At 42.3% G+C, this 21,114-nt stretch overlaps 1 protein-coding gene across 27 annotated transcripts in view; it reads left to right on the top strand.

Annotated features, from left to right (window-relative positions):
- MADD (MAP kinase activating death domain) overlaps positions 1-21,114 on the top strand; it is a 67,851-nt gene that overhangs the window by 7,216 nt on the left and 39,521 nt on the right. For 13 of the 27 annotated variants that reach the window (XM_030481908.1, XM_030481907.1, XM_032919858.1 and 10 more), the window contains exons 2-12: positions 7,348-7,540; positions 10,729-11,343; positions 13,582-13,885; positions 14,217-14,348; positions 15,280-15,393; positions 16,117-16,197; positions 17,569-17,625; positions 18,375-18,553; positions 19,076-19,311; positions 19,673-19,829; positions 20,817-20,923. In XM_030481908.1, coding sequence (XP_030337768.1) covers positions 7,479-7,540; positions 10,729-11,343; positions 13,582-13,885; positions 14,217-14,348; positions 15,280-15,393; positions 16,117-16,197; positions 17,569-17,625; positions 18,375-18,553; positions 19,076-19,311; positions 19,673-19,829; positions 20,817-20,923 — 2,044 coding nt within the window. In that variant the 5' untranslated portion in view covers positions 7,348-7,478. The remainder of the gene's footprint in view (positions 1-7,347; positions 7,541-10,728; positions 11,344-13,581; positions 13,886-14,216; positions 14,349-15,279; positions 15,394-16,116; positions 16,198-17,568; positions 17,626-18,374; positions 18,554-19,075; positions 19,312-19,672; positions 19,830-20,816; positions 20,924-21,114) is intronic. The other 14 variants (XM_030481916.1, XM_030481915.1, XM_032919860.1 and 11 more) reach the window with 3 other exon arrangements.

Here is a 21,114-nt window from a genome sequence, read left to right as displayed (position 1 = left end):
CTTCCTGTTTGCAACCAGAGCACTGTAGAAGTGTTTGCTTCTCCTCCATTAGTTTATTGTGGATGGTGTTCCCAAAGAGCATAGTAGAATAAAATGGATATCAATGTTTGCATTCCGTTCTTTCTCGCATGCTGATCTCTCATGGCTTGTTCAAGGCCTTGGTCTTGAGTTTTCTTTTTATTTTTTTTTTTTTTTTTCTTTTAACGGTTAACAGATGAATGTCCCAGCCACATGGTTTCAAATATCTACTGGTGGGTCCAGCTGTGCTTCTATGGGACAGATATTGCTGGGACTGCTCCTTTGTATTTGCTGCTGCCTGAAAGCTCCTGCTAGGATTGCACGTTTGTGTTAGCACACATTGCACATCCTTTTTGCACAAAGCTGCAGTGGGTCTGTGTAGAAGCATCCTGTGGGTACCCAGAGGAGCAGCTGCAGTGGGTCTCTGTAGAAGCATCTTATGGATACCCAGAGGAGCAGCTGCAGTGGGTCTCTGTAGAGCATCCTGTGGGTACCCAGAGGAGCAGCCGCAGTGGGTCTCTGTGGAAGCATCCTGTGGGTACCTGGATGAGCAGATTGTGTCAGCTGCTGTTGGTACTCAGCTGACCATGAGCAATGATGACATCTGAGATTTGTTCTATTCCTGGATATGGAAAACCTCACTGGCTGGGAGGCATTTAACGTGTTGCAAGCACTACCCGGGCGTCTAGCTCAGGCTCTGATGGGTGCCAGAAGGCGACTGTTCAGCATTGGCTCCAGGCAGTCCTTGTGCCTGGGTGAAGCTTGTTTGTAGTGTGGGCAAGTGCTGGGAGCTTTGGTGGTGGAGCAGGAGGGGGGATGGAGCGCTGCAGCTGCTCTATAAATAAACCCGAGAGGCTAAAATCTAGGGACTGAAGATTGGGTTGCTATGGAGATTGATCTGAATCAGATTACCTGTGGGTCTGTTTTCACAGCATGTGCATGTGTGGTGGCTGCGTGGTCTTGCATGTACAGCAAGCTGCTGTAGTCAGGCATTTGGCTGAAGCAGGGGGGAGGGAGGAGGTGACAGCACTGAAGGGCCAGCATATGACATATGACAAGGGCAGAAATCAGTCACTATAGCAACCAAGAACCTGAACCAGTCCAGCCTCACTCTATGATGCTCCAAAAAGGTTCCTGTCAGTGTGGCTCAATACTTCTGTTTGTGAACTAATTCTGGTCATGTTCAGTCTATTCGTTGGCATTCCTGTCCATGCTACCTCCATTTTGCTGGGATAATTAATGTGGAAGCTACAGATGTTTGGCTGTGTCAGCACTGTTTTCAGAAGGCAAAGAGATAATATCATTCAGTAGGAAAGGAAGAAATCTTTAAATAATTAAATCATTATCATTCTTCAGAAGGGCATTCAAGGATGTCTTAGTAGTACAAAAAACTGTTTACACAATTCATTCTCTAATTTTCTTTAATTTGATTTATTCTGTCCTTTTCCTCAAGCTTTATGGCCAGATAGAAAGTGGAAACAGTTGGGATATATCTGCTGTTTTATCCATAAGGAACTCTTACTGACTGAAGCGATGCGTGTGCTCCAGGGAGGATGCTTTTAGAATCTGCCTGCAGCTCTGTTATCTGCTGGGTGATTTCTTATGCTTGCAACTATCCCCAGGCATTTTACAGAACCACACCTATGTTATAGACTCACTATACTAGATAAATATGCCATTGTCTGGGTTGCAATGCTTTGAAAATGCCTGCCTTCTTTCTTTTTTGTGCCAAAGTGCTGCTATCTTTTTGGGAGTCCCAGCATTGGCATGCACTGCTGCTTTGCCAAGGAGCATGGTAACACAAAAAGCAGCTGCACCAGAATAGCAAGTCCATCCAGGTCTGCCTTTAGACGTTGTTCCATGTTCTGTCAAGCTCTGGGGAAGGGGAGATGTGCTCAACTCATCTGTGCTGTCATCTTGGGTTAATGGAACCACTGTAGTATCTGGATAATAGTGGTAAAGGGCTTCCTAGAATACTGCATATTTTAAAGTAGAAACCTACTAGCAGTGTTTAATGCTAATACAAGTGTTAAACAGAGAAACTATAAAATGGCCCATGTGAAATGAGGACTGCTTGTCTGCTGCTTTAAAAGCTCAGTACAAGCAAAAATAGTGTGTGTTATAACAGAAATAATGGCTGGAATCACTTGAAACAAACTTGGAAGAAGAAGTATTTCAGCAGTAAATATTCCTTAAAGATTATTAAAATGTCCGAGACAGGTCAAAGCTACCATGAATAGTTCATATTGTGCTTCAAACTATGTTGATTCCAGTTCTGCAGTGAGTTAAGTGGGATTCCTGGCCATACAGGTGAGGTTGGCTGGTCCTGAGGTATTTGCACGTATTTCTCACAGCTCAGCAGACAACTGTCTCAGTATCTGTACTCAAGGTGTATAATGTGAGAAAAGGAAACATAAATCAACCCAAAAGTGGGCATTGATACCTCTGCCCTGTTTGTGTTTGTTTCAGCTTTCAGTTTAATCCAATTGGTATGGATCTTGAGTTCACGGGAAACAATGCACTAAGCTCAGGTGTAGTGGCTATAGATCTGAATTGAGTACAGACTATCTTGGCTGAGAATAAATAGAAATTCAAGATGTTCCAAGCAACATAATTTACTTCCTTCTGGACATGGCTAGAAATCTGGTCTTTCACAAGGTGAGATTTCAGTGAACCAGAATTCATATGGCTTTTGTCCTGTAATTCTTGCTGTCTCCTTCATGACTTGCTCTTTTTCTTCATCTTAGAAATGAATGTCCCACTGTATGCTCTTCACTCACTCAGTAAATTGAATTGTCTGACCCTGCTTTACGTTCTAAAGGTATCCATGCACTGGTGAACTATGCAGTATGATCCTTGTACCTGATAAAAGCTGGAGATAATGGAAGGAGGGACCTTTCTGGTACCGTCCTAAACGATGGAGAGTTGCAAGGAAAGCAGGGCTTAATATCTGCCCGTTGAAAAAGAATCTGCTGTCTTGGTATCTTTTTTTTTTCGAGCAATGATTCAAATACCTGCTGACTATCATGCAGTTTAGTGTAAAGCTGGACTATCAAAGCTGGAAGCTTCTGTGTGAAGAAGATGACTAAGTGAGCTAAGTTGGGTTAACAGTTTATTGTGCTATTCTTTGGCTAAATGACTGTTCCTCTAGCTTGGTGTCTTTTAAAAAAGACTGAAGACTCCAAGGGGTAGATGAGACAGGGCTGCTGCACATTTCAGTGCAGTGTCTCGGGACTGATGCTGGGTATTGATTTGACACAGATGGCTCTGAACTGGTAAAACATCTGGTGCAGTTCTTTCATGCTACCATATCCATTCTGTGGTGTGGTGCTTTTCATGTCTCTGTGTGTGTTTTATATAGACCTTTATTTCTGGGAGGACTTTAAATTGCAGAATACAATGTGGGTTGGCCTCTAAGCACTTGTGCTGCAACCTAAAACGTGGGTGTTTGGGGAATGTTGAAATGTAGAGTAGTGCCAGTAATAGAATTGTTGTTTTGAACGCTTTTTTGTCTTGAGTTACTGGTAGGCTGTGGGTTCGTGCTGGCTCTTTGTCTTTGTGTCTAGGCTACTGTGCCAAGTTCTACTAGTTTGTGAGTATTGCTGATGGCTGCTACAGTACGTAGGTAGTGTTAGTTCTCACCAACCTGTTCACCATCCATATGAGTGCTTATTTAAATCATAGTGTTCTCTGATATGTGATCTGTTTGTGCAGTATGTTCCTGTGGTAGCCTTCATTTCTTTATTTTTCTCCCTTTCCTGAGCTTAACTTGTGGGAAGTTTCTTTTCAAGTGTTGCTTAAGGATTCAGCCTTCAATGGGCTGGTTCCAAGATGTTTGCAAAGAGAAAGTACACTGCAGATGACCTTTACAGAAAAAGCAACCTGGAGTTAAAACAGCTTGAGAGAGAGAAGAGGCCATCAATGCCAAAACCTGTACCATCTCAGAGTCAAGATAAGCTCTCAGGTCAGGTCTAAATGCAAACATGAAAGAGGAGAAATGGAAGTACCTCTCAGTTCTTTGATTTCTTTCTGTTCTAATCTATCTGTAAAATCTGGGAGCTAGAGAAAGGATGGTAGCAATTCTCTGAGAAAGAAACTACTTTACCTCTTTATTTCTTGTAGAGAAGCTGTCATCTGTAGTTCTGTGACTGTAATATGTTCAATCTCATTTTCCAGATTCCCTTAGCTGCTTGCGCCTTTGTGCCTGCGCTAGCATTTATCTGGTCACTTGGTGAATGAAGTCATAGAAATAACCTAGTAAAAACAAAGGGAGGAGAAGGAAGGGTGTTAGTTTTAGTCCATATCAATTCCACAATCTGGTTCACCATGTAACTGCACAAGTGCTTCTATCAACACAGATGAGGCAATGACACTGGCCTGAAAGCAAACTTTTGGCAGAGGGGGAGGGAGAAGCAGGACTGTAATGCCTGTTTCTGTTGGTTTACACAGATCATCAACTGTGTTGTGTGATTCCAACCAGGAGTAGGAAGGTGAGTTCCAGCAAATATTGCTCTAATGCTCTTCAATTACTGTCATCATCCATTATTAGTTATCTGAAGAAGTAAGAGATTGAATAGGGGAAGGGAAAACCCTTAAACTTGGTTCTAATTCTTCTACCTCTTGCTCCAATCCAACAAAACTTCATCTTTCAAAAGAAAACCTTTATTTTCTTATGACTCACTGTAACTGTGGCCTTGTTAAGAATAAGTAGCCAAGTAAAGGAGACTCCAGAAGCCCCTGCAGAGTATCAGTCTGTGTTGCAGTAGAAATCAGAAATCTTCGGAAGATCAAGACCTTATTTTGCTCAGATCTTATTTTGCAGCTTCAGTTTGGTCTGCTCAGATTCTCTTTCGAGTTTTGATGGAGGTCTTCATATCACATACCTCATTAGCTCTTCTGCAGGACTGTGGGAAAGGTGTGTAATGAATTGCAGTCATAAGAGATGTCATCCAGGCTAGAGAATAGGAGAAAAATCACAGGGTACGGACAAGTTACCTTTCACCCTGTGAAAGGTGAGTTAAGGTTGTGGTCTTGTAGCCCCTCATTTACTCTGTAGTCATTGCATATGTTCTTACCCATTGTAAATGCAGTTTACTGTCTCCACCTTCACTGAGAGGTAGGATAATCTCTATTATAGAGGAAGAATGTGTTTGGTCACTACCGAGTAGCAGAAGTGTCTCAAAGTCATACTTCTAGGTTACCTTGTGGTAACTTCTATGTCCATATCTGTAATTGAACAGTGAATTCCTTGAAGAGTTCTGGGTAAAGCTATTTGAAAAGAAAACAGATAAAGTAGTTCTTTAAACTGAAGGCAAAAGAGCCACTTGATCATCCCAACTTCATCTTGTTTCTCTCAAGTTTATCTACACAAGAAATTTGCAGAATAAGTTGGATCAAGAGCTGTTGCAGGACAGACTCTACAGTATTTTCAGTAATATAATGAAAATGAAGAAACAGGAGCTTTACTTCCCAGTGTCTGTATTTTCTCTGTTGTCCAGAGAAGACAACTTACAGAAGTATTGCTGCTGAAGGTAATTCATAGTGCTATCACTTAGGAACCTACAGCGACTGTAAGTGAGGATCTACTAAAACCATGCCAAGTCTTACAAAATGTGGGGTTTTGTGTGTGGGAGGGTTAAGGCTTCATTCAGTTTATTGTTTCATAAATAATACTTACTGACTAGTATGATTTCCCTTTTCTGATAAATCATATGCATTCTTTTTCCGTGTGTTTGTGTCCTTACTGGCATTTGGAGGGCTAATCAATAAAATTCCCCAGCTCTATACCTGAAATGTGAAGGGCTGAGAAGAAAAGCAAATGTGTTGCTAGAGTTTGAACATGATTGTGAGGTGACTGTTACAGTGCCTTTAACTAGCTTTAGGATGTGAAGTAGTGAGAGAAACGTAAGAAAAGTACCTAATTTTGCTGAGGTTTACAGCTTGTTAGGAAATCTCTTCTACTTTTATAGAAATGAAATCTAAACTTTATGCTGCAGAGCTGAAAGATCTTAATACAGTAAAAATTCTCTGAATTCTGTGATAGCCTTAGGTTGTAAATGTGAACTGAAATAGAAACCCTGCTCTAAATGTGCCCCAACAAGCAAGCAGGTATTTTTTTTACTATAAAATAAGTTTATTACTGATTTCATTGAGATACTCAGTAAACTCGTAGTGCAGTTTGAGCATCTGATTTTAGAGTTTCCGAGAACTTTCTGTTGCAGAAAATTTCTGTTTTCAGCTCGCTTTCAAATGTTGTAATATGGAATTTGATTACTTCATAAGAGTTTTTTCTTCTCTTTCATGAATCCAATGAAGTACGAATGGTAGGATTGAAAAGAACAATTTTACAGTTGTAAAAGCTGAGTTGTAACTCAGTTGTTACTGAGTTCTGGATGCCTGTTAATCATAGTTATTGACAAATAGTAATCCTGCAGTAAAATACCAATTGTGCCAAAGGGGCTTTTTTTCTTGTTATGAAATAGGCAGAGAAAGTAGCTCTAGGCAGCGTGGGTGTGGAGTAAATGGTGAAGATACACAAGATAAATGGAGGTATGATTTACAAGAGGCACTTTTGCTGTTGAAAACTGCAGTTGTGCAGTTCTGCTGTTGAAAACTGCAGTTGTGCAGTTCTGTATCTTTTCAAATACCATATTAGAGATCAGTTGTTGCGGCTTGTGGAGCTCACTCTTGCTCTAGGCCACATCCAGGTTTGAGATGGTGAGGGGCACTATGTCAAATCGGACTTGTCTTGTTATTACCCCATCTTTAGTTATTCTGTTTATCTGTTCAGGTTGTGGTTTTTCCTTCAGTCATGTTCAACTGTACAGAATTGCCAATTAAAGCTGCTTTCCCAAGCACTGTAGCAATCCCAGGGGTTTGCCTAAACAATACTCCTGCCTCGGACCGTTTCATGAGTAGTTCTTTGACAGTGATATGCTTCTTTGTCTGTGGGCTTTCTTGAGATCCTCTTGTACTTTTTTGTGTGTTTTCTCAGCTCTCTTTGCTTTTCTGGGCTTGTGGTTTTATACTCATGAAGGAAATTGTTAATGTTCCATCCCTGAGAGTGTTCAAGGCCAGCTTGGACCTGGCCTTGAGCAACTTCATCTAGTGGGAGGTGTCCCTGCCCATGGCGGAGGGGTTGGAACTACGTGATCTTAAAGTCCCTTCCAGTCCAAACCATTCTATGATTCTGTGAAGAGAAAGATCTGTGGGTGGCCACTACTGTGCAGAACACTGAGGCTTTTGGGGAATGTAGTGAAGCTCATGAAGTTGTTTATATTATTTGGTATTCCTGATGTACCTTTGACACTTTGCTTTTCTTGCTCGTAGGTTGGACGTGCCAGGCACTTTGAAGCAGATCTGGTTCCCGAAGGCACTCAATCCCAGCTGACTGGATAACTGACCGCTGGATCGATGAACAGACATTCACTGAGATGACATAGGGAGGGGCATCAAGGACAATGGTGCAGAAGAAGAAAATCTGCCCTCGGTTACTGGACTATCTTGTGATCATTGGAGCGAGGTAGTGAAAAGAGTCTCAGCACTGCTTTTGGCTGGGCAGTGCAGTGGGGATAAATAGCTTAGAATTTACCGGTGAAGCCTGCCTTGGTGCCGATGAAGTGCTGTCTGGAATGTGTGCAGGATGCTGACATAATGGGAGCATCTGCTTGGGCCATGACACTTTCTGAAAGACGCTAGTGCAGCCAAAGTTTTTTAACTTGCAGTCTTTAGGCTCCTTTTCAAGGGTCTGCAAAGGGTGACTAAGAAAAGCCAGTGTATATATGACTCCCTGGTAGCCTGTGTGCCTGAACTTCTTTGCTTCTACTGGCATCAGGACAAGGGGATTCACCAACTGGAAATACCATAAGCCAGGTGCAAGTAAAATACTAGTTTGGGGTTACTTTCCTAGCATTTGAAGTGTACTCTGTAAACTCAGTTAAAAGAAAACAAACCTGGAACTTGCCTTACTTGGCTGTTTCTCCATCTAATACTCGTTTTTCCTCATGGGAATGACATGAATGCTTTCTTTTTTTAAGTCTTACTAACAATAGGTAAAATGTTATGCTTATTTAGTTCAAGTACATGTGAAATGGGGGGTTGGTATGTGTGCTGCTTGGTACACAGGCGCTCAGTAAATGTTACTTTTCTTTGTTCAAAGTTTATGCAGTAACTTTCTGCCAGTCTATTTAATGGGTGTATTCTAAAGTCTGTTTTACTTTCATTTCTAAATATCAGTGGTTTATGTGCATCAGCCTGTTGCTTTACCTCCCCCTTTCTTCTCAGAATACTTTGAGTGCAATATCTAAATAGACTCAGTGGAGGAAATTACATAATCCTAAGTAATAGTTATTTTTATTATTGTATTTTATGGACAGAATAATTCAGTAGTTTAATTATTTCTTACAGTCTGAAGAAAAATAACCAAGTTGTTCATCTGTGTGTCACTAACTAGGAAAAGGAGGAGGAAGAAATGTTAACTGCATCCTCCAGTAACGCTTATAGTGTCTGATGTTCTCACTTAGAAATTTGCTAACATCACTGCTGGACTCCTACAGTTCTCCTGCTTTTTGCTGGGCAAGAGTAGCTAGATGGCTAATGCTCAGAGGTGTGTTATCGTAGAATCATAGAATCAGCCAGGTGGGAAAAGACCTTTAAGGTCATCAAGTCCAACCATTACCCCAGCACTGCCACGGCCACCACTAACCCATGGCACTGAGGGCCTTGTCTACGCGGCGTGTGAACGCTTCCAGGGACGGTGACTCCAGCACTGCCCTGGGCAGCCTGTTCCAATGCCTGAGCACCCTTTCAGTGAAGAAATTGTTCCTAATATCTAATCTAAACCTCCCCTGGGGCAGCTTGAGGTCATTTCCTCTTGTCCTTTCACTTGTTACTTGTGAGAAGAGACCGTCCCCACCTCACTCCAACCTCCTTTCAGGCAGTTGTAGAGAGCGATAAGGTCCCCCCTGAGCCTTCTCTTCTCTGGACTAAACTCCCCGAGTTCCCTCAGCCTTTCCTCATCAGACTTATTCTCCAGATCCTACGCTTGTGTCATAAGGCACTTCAGCAAATGCCAGTGATAAGAGGTGGACCTGAAGTAGCTCCTGCAAAGTCCTTAGATACTGCATGTGGCCTTTAACATTACAACTTACCCACTGTGCACAAATAGCAATGCCTTTTGGAAGTATTCCCTTTTTATTAGATGTAAACTTTCTAAATGTCTGAGAAGACTCTGTCTTTGTAGCTAATATTACTGCAAAGGCATGAACTGGTGATATATTCACTGGTGCTTTGCTGATGACTTTTTTCTTCAACCGTTTATTGCCAAATAGACTCTCTAAACAGTACCAGTGTTACTTGATATTTCTTCAGCAGATGATGCATTAGTTGTGTCCCCTCATATAGAAAAGCTTTTTAGGGTTCCTTTTTTCTGCTGTATTTCAGTACTTAACTGTACAGGCAGTATCATTTTTTTTACTTATTCTTCAATAAAGTATTAGTTTGGGAGCATTGGTCAGCAGAGCTGTTGACTGCAGTGATTTTCTTGGGTAAATTACAGACATTCTATTACTACTTGTTTGGGTTTTGTCACCTGTCAGATGGATGAGAGAAAAGCAAGGGTTATTTCCATTTTGAAATGGGCAAATCTAAAATATCAAGGTAAGAAAATGTCTTGTAGGAGATCTCGTAGCAGAGTGATGGTGGAGCCAAGTCTCCTACATCCCATTTAGTAAACATGATACTAAATGCTGATTACTTTTGACAATGGTGAGAGGTCAGACTTTGTAGCAAAGGAGTCAAACCAAAGAGAGGTGGTTCTGGGGACATAGTTTTCTTTCTTCCCTGTGTGGATCTGAGACTATTTCTCTGGCAGTTATTCAGTAACTTTAGTGGAAAAATAGTGGTAGGAAAATAGCTAATATCTTGAAAGAATCTATTATTCGGGTGGAAAATTAGGAATAAACAGTATTGCTTTGTATCTGTATGTCCCATTAGTGATTTGTGGTACAAAGGTTGGAGAGCCATGGCGTTAAATAGGTCTCCATGTTGCCACCCAGCTTTTATAGTAACTTACACTTCAAATCCAATTTGAAATCAAACACAGAAATATATGTATCTATAGTTGTTAGAAGTTTTTAGTGAAGATTTTACAGGATGAGGTCCATATTATTCTGCTATTTATCTGAGTTCTTTCCTAGTAAATTGATGGTTTTCCCAATTAGGAATTGATATTGGATTATTTCATTTAAGTTTTCATCTTATTCATAAATGACTGAAATCCAGGGGGTTTCATCTGACTGTATATTTGCTGAGGGACAGTGTATTTCCTACCCAAATGTTGTCCAGAGACCCGTGTGGTTCAATTAATTTTGGCAATCAAAGTCAGGGAAACACGGCAACACGATGTTCTGCTGGGAACAACATACTCCTGAAAGTTCTTTTTTCAGTCAAATTTGAACAGGCTCCTTATTGGGCCTTGATAATGATGGTATAGAATTTTTAACTTAACCTTTCTATCATTGTGGCCTTGTGTTTGTGACTGAGCATTGTGGCTAGTGGCTGAGGAGCTGCCCTTCCCCTGGCTAGTAGGGGACAGAAGAAGCAAAGATGAAGCTGAGCCCACAGGCTCCTGCAGTGTTAGTAGGGAGAAACCAAAGATTTTTGTTGGCATTAGTCGACTCTGTATGTTTTCTGTATTTGCTTTTTCTGTAGGCAGCCAAGTAGTGATAGTGTTGCTCAGACTCCGGAACTGCTGCGGCGTTACCCTCTAGAAGACCATGTGGACTTCCCTCTACCACCTGATGTTGTGTTCTTCTGCCAGCCAGAAGGATGCCTGAGTGTGCGGCAAAAACGCATGAGCTTCCGTGATGACACTTCCTTTGTCTTCACACTCACAGACAAGGACACGGGTGTCATTCGCTATGGAATCTGTGTCAACTTCTACCGCTCCTTCCAGAAGAGAGTACCCAAGGAGAAGGGAGAAGGCACAGGGGGGCATCGAGCTCGGGAGGGACAGAAAGTCCCCAAGTCTGGGGATGCATCTGCACCGCAGGAGGAAGTGGGCACTGAGAGTTCCGAGAGTGGTTCTTCGCTACAAGCTCCCAGTACAGAGTCTACCCCAGATGTGAATCGATCACCGCGCAGTAAGCGCCTGGCCAAAGGCAGCCATCGCTCTCGGAACAGCACTCTGACTTCTCTGTGCATCCTTAGTCATTATCCCTTCTTTTCCACCTTTCGTGAGTGTCTGTACACCCTCAAGAGACTTGTGGACTGCTGTAGTGAGAGATTGTTGGGCAAGAAGCTGGGGATTCCTCGTGGGGTGCAGAGGTATGTTGAGAAGGAAGAAAGAACTTTTTCCTCCAAGTGTTTGTGTCCAGGGCTGCAATTGTCTGCATGGCAAATTGTGGCTACAGGTGTGGTTGCAGAAGCAGCCAAACACCAATGGTTGACCTTTTTGCTGTTTTAACCCAGGATCACAATAGGAAAAGGAAATTTTTGTGATGATTTCTTTAGAACTTCTGTGTCTGATTCTGTAACCTGCTATGATTTTTCCTTTTGATACACCTTAAGAGGCACTATCCTGCTAACAACTGATCTTTCCTGAAGCTGAGCACTGATGCCGCTGTTGTTGCTTTGGCACGTAAGCTCTGTAGCAGTGTATGTCAGGACTGAGTCTCTGGCAAATTAGAAACAGCCAAGAAATAACAGAATTTCCACTTGGGACAAGAGGGAAGTGATGAAAATGTGCTTGGTGAGCTGATGTAACTCTGAACTTCAGCATGGGAGAGAAAAGACTAGAGAAGCAGGAATGGCTAAAAGAGATCAAAGTACAATATTTGAAGGGGAGAGGGTGGAGAGGTAGAAAACAAAGGAGTCGTCTAGGAAGCATATGGAGATGGGGGTTGGGACAGCAAATTAACATGGACTTGGTGTATTTTTAATGCAGTGTAGTAACCTTACATATCTGCTATTATAATGGTGGATATGTAACAAAAGCTGTTGCGCTGTTGGGTACAGAAGGAACAATGTCTTTGTATCAGTCATGGATGTATATCTGTGCTATTGTGCCTGACACCTACATCCAAGGATGGTATTTTCCTTTCCAATATGCTAAGTGAAAAGAGAAAATACAAAATATATCTTTGGAGAAGGAGGGGGTTATCTCCGTAGCAAGAGGGACGGTGCTGTGAGGTAGCTCATAGCATGAAGTAAGTAGCTTGGTACACTCCAAATTAAACTTGTCAAATGCAAGAAAAATGACAGGACATCCTTCATTATCTTCATAAGCTCTTTACAGTTTTGCAGGGGAGGGGAAATCTGTTCATAGAGTAGTAGCCTGCTTCTTGGGTTACTGCCCTGGGATAATTCCAGGGGAGTGTCCTGAGCTTATGGCTGACTCCTGCATAAACAGATTTATCACCTGAAGCCACTGATGCTTGGGGAGGAAATGATTCTATCAGAATAAAACTTTTTTTTCTAATGGCAAAGGGAGCCTATTTTTGTCACTTGGTTTAGTCTGATAATTATTGAGGGAGAAATAAGCTACATTTCATGATTTTCCACAATTCTGTGAGCTCATCTGATTGTTGGAAGGGGTGTTAGAGTATTCCAGTGTCTGAATGGCATGTGCTATTTGAAAATTTGCTTTCATTGGGCATAATTCTTAAGGAGAAGAACCACGTGACAGATGAGGAGGGCAAGAGAAGGAGTGCTGTGTATATCTCTCTGGGAAAAGTAAAGCAGCAGGTTTGAATTACTATGTGGTATTTTATCATGCTAAAATATCTGGGAGATCTTGGTGTGGCATATTTTTGTTATCTCAGGTTTAGATCATACTCTTGCAGGGGTTTGTAGGACTGCTGGAAGCAGAATCCTACAGTCAATTGATCTGCTACAATTCTGGATGAGATATGAGAGTATTATAGAATGGTTTGGGTTGGAAAGGATCTTAAGATCATCTCGTTCCAATCCCCTGCCATGGGTAGCGACACCTTCCCCTACATCAGGTTGCTCCAAGCACCATTCAGCCTGGCCTTGAACACTGCCAGGGATATGGGGCACTTACCACTTCTTTAGGCAACCTGTGCCAGTGCCTCACCACCCTCACAGGGAAGAAATTCTTCCTTGTATCTAACCTAAATCTCCCGTGTTTAAGTTTGAAGCCATTTCCGCATGTCCTATCACTACAGTCCCTGATGAAGAGTCCCTCTCTGGCATCCTTGTAGGCCCCCTTCAGATACAGGAAGGCATTCTATGTGCATGCTGAATTTCAGGCACCAGGGTGATGAGAGATCTTCAGAGATCTGGACCTAACTGAACCCTTTAAATGAATGAGTGAACTCTCAGGTGGAAGTGACATACTTGTGTTGATTCCTGCCATAGAAATATTTATACTTCCCCACATGCTTACTTCAGTAAGCTTAAATCCCTACCTCCTCTGTGACCAAGTGTTTGTTGGCTGCATCTTTTAATTCTCAGTGGATATGCCCTTTCCCTGGAGGAGGCTTGCAGAATGGCTGTCAAGTGAAGCTCCTGGAGTACTAACCTGTTGTTCTCCCTGTACAGGGACACAATGTGGAGGATTTTCACAGGCTCTCTCCTGGTGGAAGAGAAGTCCAGTGCATTGCTCCACGACTTGCGGGAGATCGAGGCCTGGATATACCGGCTGCTCCGCTCACCGATGCCTGTCGCTGGTCAGAAGCGGGTGGATGTGGAAGTCTTGCCACATGAGTTGCAGCCAGCTTTGACCTTTGCTCTTCCTGATCCATCCCGCTTCACCTTGGTGGATTTTCCATTACATCTGCCTTTGGAGTTGTTGGGAGTGGATGCCTGCCTGCAGGTGCTGACCTGCATCCTTCTGGAGCACAAGGTAAGAAAGTAAAAGGTGATATTTGGTAGGTATGTAGGGTGCTCTGTCCTCTTCAAAACCAGGGTAGGTTGGATGTATTAGAAGAGGTGTCTCCTGGAATCAGTTTGTCTGGAGGGGAAGGAATAGCTTCTTCTCAGGTTCCTGTTCTGAAAAGTATTGCTCTCACTCGAAAAAGCATCTGAAACTTGTTTTCAGACAGATGAGTGGAGGGTCATCCAGTTCACAGCCCTCAAACCAGATGCCTGCAGGCTGTGATCTTTGCATACCCCTGATGGGGAGTACTAGAAGTGAATGGTTGCTGCAGTGCTGATGTGAGTTTCTTTGGTTCCAGGTTGTACTGCAGTCCAGAGATTATAATGCGCTCTCAATGTCTGTGATGGCCTTTGTGGCTATGATCTACCCATTAGAGTACATGTTCCCAGTGATCCCTCTGCTTCCCACCTGCATGGCCTCTGCAGAACAGGTACATAGTTTTCCTTTACTGGTCTTTTGCAAAGGATGTTTCTGTGATATCTGAAACTTACGTAGGAGTAGTCCTTGTTTCCTTCCCCACTGTTTTGTCCTGGGTTGTAGCAAAGTCTGCCCTGTGAAGAATGCTCTAGGAGCATCACTATTGAAATCATAGGTAACACCACTTATTCAGGATATCTTCAAAGCATGCTTAGTAAATTGTATGATTCAAAGCAGTAGTTCACAAGCAATGGACTGAAAGGCCATAGATCCACAATCCCCCACCCACCTCCTCCCAACAGAGTATTAAGGTTTGTTGGGGAGGGTCCAGAGTGATATTTAAGGACACTTGAGAACTCTGGATTCTGAGCTTAGAAACTATTGCCTGCAGTTTATTCTCCTCAGAAATATGAAGTGTTGAGTTACTTACACTGGGAGCTGTGTTTTGCCAGTAGTCAGCTCTCTGTAGGAGCTCATTATTTTGCTTGGAAAGATAGAATTCAGGCCATCTTACTACTGCAGTGCTTGCTATTGTGCAACTAATGGTGCAGGTTTGTTCTTGTATCATCCCTTGGGGGTGACCAAGTGTTCTAGATTTAAAGAATAAATTAGCCTCCCAAGCCACTGGTCTCAAGGTGCTACATGCCTTATTGATTGAAACCTTTTCCCTCTGCTGATTACCGTGTCAGGAACAGCCTGAATTTCCCCTTAGGTTTTCCATGTCCACTTGGAAAAAGTGTGTCTGTTTCTTCTGCTTCCTAGAGATGTTATTGGTTTGAAACCAAATTACCATTGTAACTGTAAGGGTAGAGCCTTTGCATATGATCAGTGCCTATTTACAATGGCACAGACTCACTCTGAGCTGAGGATGTACTCATCTGCGACTTGCTGCTTCTCTCTGTTATCATATGCAGACCTTGTCCTTAATAAAGTCTCTCTCTCAGTTGCTTCTAGCCCCTACACCTTATATCATTGGCGTTCCAGCAAGTTTCTTCCTTTACAAACTGGATTTTAAAATGCCTGATGATGTCTGGCTTATTGACCTGGATACCAACAGGGTAAGTGGTGCCCATAAAGATTTGTGGCTTTGCTTCCAAGGAACTGTGTGCTTTCATCAATGTACCTACTGAGAATTTAAGAATGCCTGGCCTCAGCCTGCCTGTGCCATTCCCGTCTTAACCCTGAGAATTATGTTCCATGCTGTGTCTCAAGGTCCCCATTTCTTCTGCTTCTAAGGCATTCTTTCTTAGTTAATCCATCTGGCTATATCACTAGAAGATAAATCCTCAAACAAATTAGAAAGCTGTTGTCATGAGTAATTGTAACCCTGTCTTTTATAGCCCTACCTAAGAAACCCAATCTGGTAAGAGCCTTCCAGCAGCACTGGTTATCATGATTCAAATAGAACTATGTATCCTGCTTTCTACGGGGGCACAAGCAAGGCCCACGTTCAAGGGAAATGTGTATAACATCTTCTACTTGATGGAAATCCCAAAGGATGAGTGTGGATTTATTCAAACTTCTCTATTTTGTGGTAAATGACAAAGTAATTCCTCCATTGTTTGTCATGTTTTAAACAATAACAACCATAAAGCAGTGAAAATCAAAGTATTGATGCAGGTGCCTGTGTGTTGTGTGGCTTCTTTTATTGTTATTAATTATTTTACTTTATGGCTTTCATTCCTCAGTCTCAGGAGTGGTGGAGATTTGGGAGATTCTGGTTTGGAAATGAAGTGACTACAGCTGGGGAATTTTGAATCTGTTGCTGTGCTTAATTCCAGGTGATCGTTCCCACAAATGCAGAATCTTTGCCAGCACTGCCAGAACCAGAAGCTTCCGAGCTGAAAAAGCACCTGAAACAGGTAATAAACACCTTGGGGAGAGGGCTCAGATTCAGTAGAACGTAGCTGATGTAGTCTTGCACAGCTCTGCAGCTATACTGGACAAGGAATTTTCTGTCAACCTGTTTAAAATGCCTCTTTAGTATAGCTGCCAGTTAGAACATCCCCGTGTTAGCATACAACAGCATTTTGAACTTGAGAAGCAGTATCTATTGATACAGATGTTGTGGTAGGTATCCAGTTGCTGCTTTTCTGTGTTAATTTGGAAGAGTGAGTTAATTTGGAAGAGTGAGTGGTCACTGAGGCTTATAACTGCAGTTAATTTCTTAGCCAGGTGAGGAATAAGTTTAAATTCTCCTGGACACAACAGATATCTTCTGTTTTTTACTGTTATTTGGGGCTAACTTGTTTCCAGTTGGTGCAGAAAGTTCCAGATTCCTCCTTTACATTTGCCATGTGGGCTTTAAAGTCTGGCTTGATCCATCAAGCTATGATCATCTTTGTTTCCCCTCCATTCACAGATCTGTGTGTGAGGTCTCAGTCTCTCCTCTCAGGTCCTGCTAAGCCATTAATCAGCTTGGGTCATCCTGGCTGATCGTGTCAAGCAGGTTTTATCTCTTTATTTCTGTTCTCCTTATGCACGCTGCATGCAGTATCTAAAGGTAAAGTGTGTTACTAGTGTGATGACGTCTGCTCTTTCTCTCTCCTTGTAGACCAGGAGAGCAAAGTGTACATCCTCTGTGATACCCCAGTACCTGCTGTCAGCACAGATGGAAGCCATGTGTTGCTTGGAGTTTGTTAGATCCGCCTTCCCATGACTTCTGCCTCACCCCCTTGCAATTTCAGGCACTGTTCAGCAAAACTCTCTCACTAGGGCAGTGCTGGATATCAGAACAAATTGCAAATTCATTGAAGACATTTAAAATTCTTAGTGCTTACCCAAATTCAGGTTACATGTCTATGTATTCCTATAGAGATTATCATTAAGTATTGATCACTGGAAAAGAAGGAGTGCTACTGGTTGCTGTACAAAGTAAAGAAGACTAAACTGTGACTCACATCACTAAGGTTAACACTTTGGTGTGCCTTTGGCTCTTAATGTCAATGAATAAAATTCAGGATATCTGCTTTTAAACTGCAGTAGAAAGTTCTAAGCTGCATCAGTAAGGACAGCAGCCAAGTGGCCAGATGTGAATGTTTGGGGGTGGGGCAGTTAGACCTTTCTCCCCAGGTGTACCTATTTTGTGGTCCCTTTTATTTCCTCTCATTTGTGATATTTGGTAGTAATAGAGGTTTTTTTTTTCCCTCCCATCTGTTTCTCTGTGGTCATGTGTTCGTCTTGGCTCTGATGGGCTGCTGCTGTTATCATATGATCTTCCATCTTGCCTGCAGTGTCTGGTTAGCATGACTGCAATCACGCAGAAACAGCTGCTCACTTCTGACAACAAGGTTCTTTATTTTATTCTTTTTCCCTCAATTTTCCATTTTACCCTTTTCCTTTGGAATTTTTGGTTTTGTTTTGTTTCTTTATTTTTGAAATAAAAAAGGTGAAGACTCAGTGGGCAAATGGGAGAAATGAGGAAGATTTAGGATAGGTCTGGGTGTCCAGGACTGATTTACCACTTGTGCTGCTCCGGTGCACATCCTTAAAGTTGTTATGAGGGTTGAAGACGATGGTAGCTTTATGGAGAGATGAAGACCTCATTCAGGTGGGAAGTGGAGGTTTACAGGGATACAGGTGGATGCCTGTGTAAAGGTGTCTCCGCATTGTCCTGGGATATCAAACTTACTGCTTGAATGGTCAAGTTACAAAGCAAGTTTCAAGGCCTCTGAGTCCCAAGGTGTATTCAAATTAAACATGGGAATAACTCTGCAATGTTGTACACAGTGCTATACTACTGGTAGTCTAATTTGAACTATCTGTTTCCATATCATGAATGACCTAGCAAAGTGGATTTGTGTGCTACCCCTTGGCTGGCTCCAGGACTGTTTCAGCATTGAGGAGATTGTTTTGACAATCCACATAAAGGAGGGCCTGGAGATCTTTGTTGACTCAGCATAGGAGATGGTTTAAGAAAAGCTAATGGAGCATGCACAGTTGTTGTAGTTGCCTATAGGGTAGGGTACCTCTGATCTCTCTCTCTTGTTCCTTGAATAATTTTCTTGTTGAATATGTGCGTAATGTTATCCTTTGTTAGGCACTGGCCAGCATGAGTCTGAATACTCAGCCCATTCTTAATCTAGAGAAGTTCCAAGAGGGACAGGAGGTGCCATTGCTGCTGGGAAGACCACAGAATGATTTGCAGTCTACTCCTTCCACAGAATTCAATCCTCTGATCTATGGAAATGATGTGGACTCTGTGGATGTGGCTACCAGGTGAGCCTGAACAGAAGGGTAGTGTTGAGTGTTCATAAAGTTTGCACTTGAAGGCAGCGCAGACATTTCTGTGGGTGCTGTGGTGGAAGCAGCATCTTCCAGGTTCTACTTCACATCATGGGCAAAAAAGAGCAGAGATTACACTGTTTATCTCGGATCTGTTAACTGCATGAACATAACTGTGTCTTGAGCAGGTGTTTTGTTTCTTGCATGTTTCTGTAGATCATCCACTCTGCATGCACTTGTCAGTCTGAAATTCAATCCTCAGCTTAAATCACAAGCCTTGAACTACAAAAAATGCTTAAGACTTAGTTGTCACCTCAACTAGTGGGTAGGAGAATGAATATCCCTCATTGGGATATTAGGTCTTATTGCTGAGGTGGTGAATTAAAACAAAGTGATTTCTCAGTGGCATTAATTTCCTTTCTTCCTTTTTTTAAGATGCTTTTCTAAGAAGACTGTCTTCTTTCCTGTTGTGTTCTGTGTTTTTTATCTGATATACTGTTCTCTGTTTCTTTTTAGGGTTGCCATGGTGAGATTCTTCAACTCACCAAATGTTTTGCAAGGTTTCCAGATGCATACACGCACTCTTCGGCTCTTCCCACGACCAGTGGTGGCCTTCCAAGCAAATTCTTTCCTTGCTTCTAGGCCAAAGCAAACACCTTTTGCAGATAAGCTTTCCAGGACACAGGCAGTAGAATACTTTGGAGAATGGTCACTCAACCCTACGAACTATGCTTTCCAGAGAATTCATAACAGTAAGTTTTGGTCTTGCCTTTCCTGCACTTGTATGTAATTCAGGAGCTTAAAAAGCAGATTGATTCTGGGGAAGGACTTAGTTTTACACTATGTTATTCCTGCTGTGTTGGGAAATCCAGTTCAAGGAGCATTTTTATGTATTTCCTCATGTGTTTCTACCAAGTTAGCCCTATTGTTAGCCACTCACTCATCCCATTAATTTTACCTCTTGTCCTGTTTGAACCGTACAGTCTGGTAGGCTTCTTAGAGTAGAAACTGTCCCTTCCTTTGTGCAAGACTTAGTAGGGGCTAGCCTCTGTGAATGAAGCCTTCGACACCAATAAATGAGTTCAATTAACTCTCTCCTTGTTACTTGTGCAGACATGTTTGACCCAGCACTGATCGGTGACAAACCAAAGTGGTATGCTCACCAGCTGCAGCCCATCCACTATCGTGTCTATGACAGTAATTCACAGCTGGCTGAAGCACTGAATGTCCCAGCAGAGAAAGAAACAGATTCGGATCCCACTGATGACAGGTTAGTGAGGAACATGACACAAGTCATGTGGTAGTTACTTCATATTGCTGGGTCTCTCCTCCTACTTCTCAATTGCAGCCTTTTCCTATAGCCTGCCAGGTTGCTCTTTTATTTCTTCTGTCTGGGCAGAATACTGACGCTGAAGTAAACTGTCTCACTGCTCTGTTATCACAGCAACCTCTTAACCCTTTGTTAGAGTCTTCTCAAGCCTTCATATCATGTGATACTCCATTTGTATTTTCCTCTTTTCTTTTGCTATCTATATGCCTCTTGACATTTGGTATTTCCTCCCACCCTAATGCTTTTTAATTCCATGCTGTTCTTTCTCTGGTTATTTCTACGGCAGTAGTACAAGTACTCCCACCCATCCTAGCACTCTTTGAAGTCTCTACTCAGTGCACATAGTTATGTAAAGCTTGTTAGTACTACCCACTGCCTGAGGCCTCCTCATTTGCTCAGTAAAGTAGGAGTAAGCTTTTTTGTTATAGTAGTTTTGGCCATATTTCCCAGAGTTTTGCATCTAGTTTTATTATTCTTAATTCTCTGCTAGCCTGTGAGATCTTTCAGGCTTGGACTTGCACATCTTTTACATTCTACACAGCACCAGTGGTTCTGACAGAGTGAGATTTTTCATTAGTATAAAAAGGGAATGCTTTAATTTGTCATTTCCACTTCCCTTGAAGTTGACACACACACAAAGAATTAATACACTACTCCCTGCTCACTTATGCTTGACCTCATTAACTTTGCTGAGAGCCTTTAAATGTCTTCCCATAATGTCTCTTCATGTACCTCAAAGCTACTTCATTTGCTCTGACCTTTTATGAAGCTGGCTTCTGAGTCTGGCAAGAGATTTGTTTGTGGAGACTGTAATACCATGAGATTTTTCAGAGGCCCATGCAAACAGTGCTGATTCACACCTTTGAAACATCAGGCCTGGCTATTGCTGTTATGCTGCCACTCATCTCTCTCTCTTACCTGTTGTGGCAGTGGCAGTGACAGTGTCGACTATGACGACTCAAGTTCCTCCTACTCCTCCCTTGGTGACTTTGTCAGTGAGATGATGAAATGTGACATTAATGGTGATACCCCAAGTGAGTAACTTTGAACTTCACTTTCACAAGGTCCACGTAAGTCTCCTTGTCCCCATTTATCTTCACTGTGGAAAAAATACCTCCCCTAAGTCCCTGAGTCAGAGTAAAGTATTGTTCCATTGTAGTCTTGCTCTGAGGTGAAAGTGTCTTCTATACTCCTTCAATATCCAGGGGTAGGCTGAAAAAAGACA

The sequence above is a fragment of the Strigops habroptila genome, chromosome 4, assembly GCF_004027225.2.
Source record: "Strigops habroptila isolate Jane chromosome 4, bStrHab1.2.pri, whole genome shotgun sequence".
Lineage (NCBI taxonomy): Eukaryota > Metazoa > Chordata > Aves > Psittaciformes > Psittacidae > Strigops > Strigops habroptila.
This window is presented reverse-complemented; position numbering and strand designations above follow the sequence as displayed.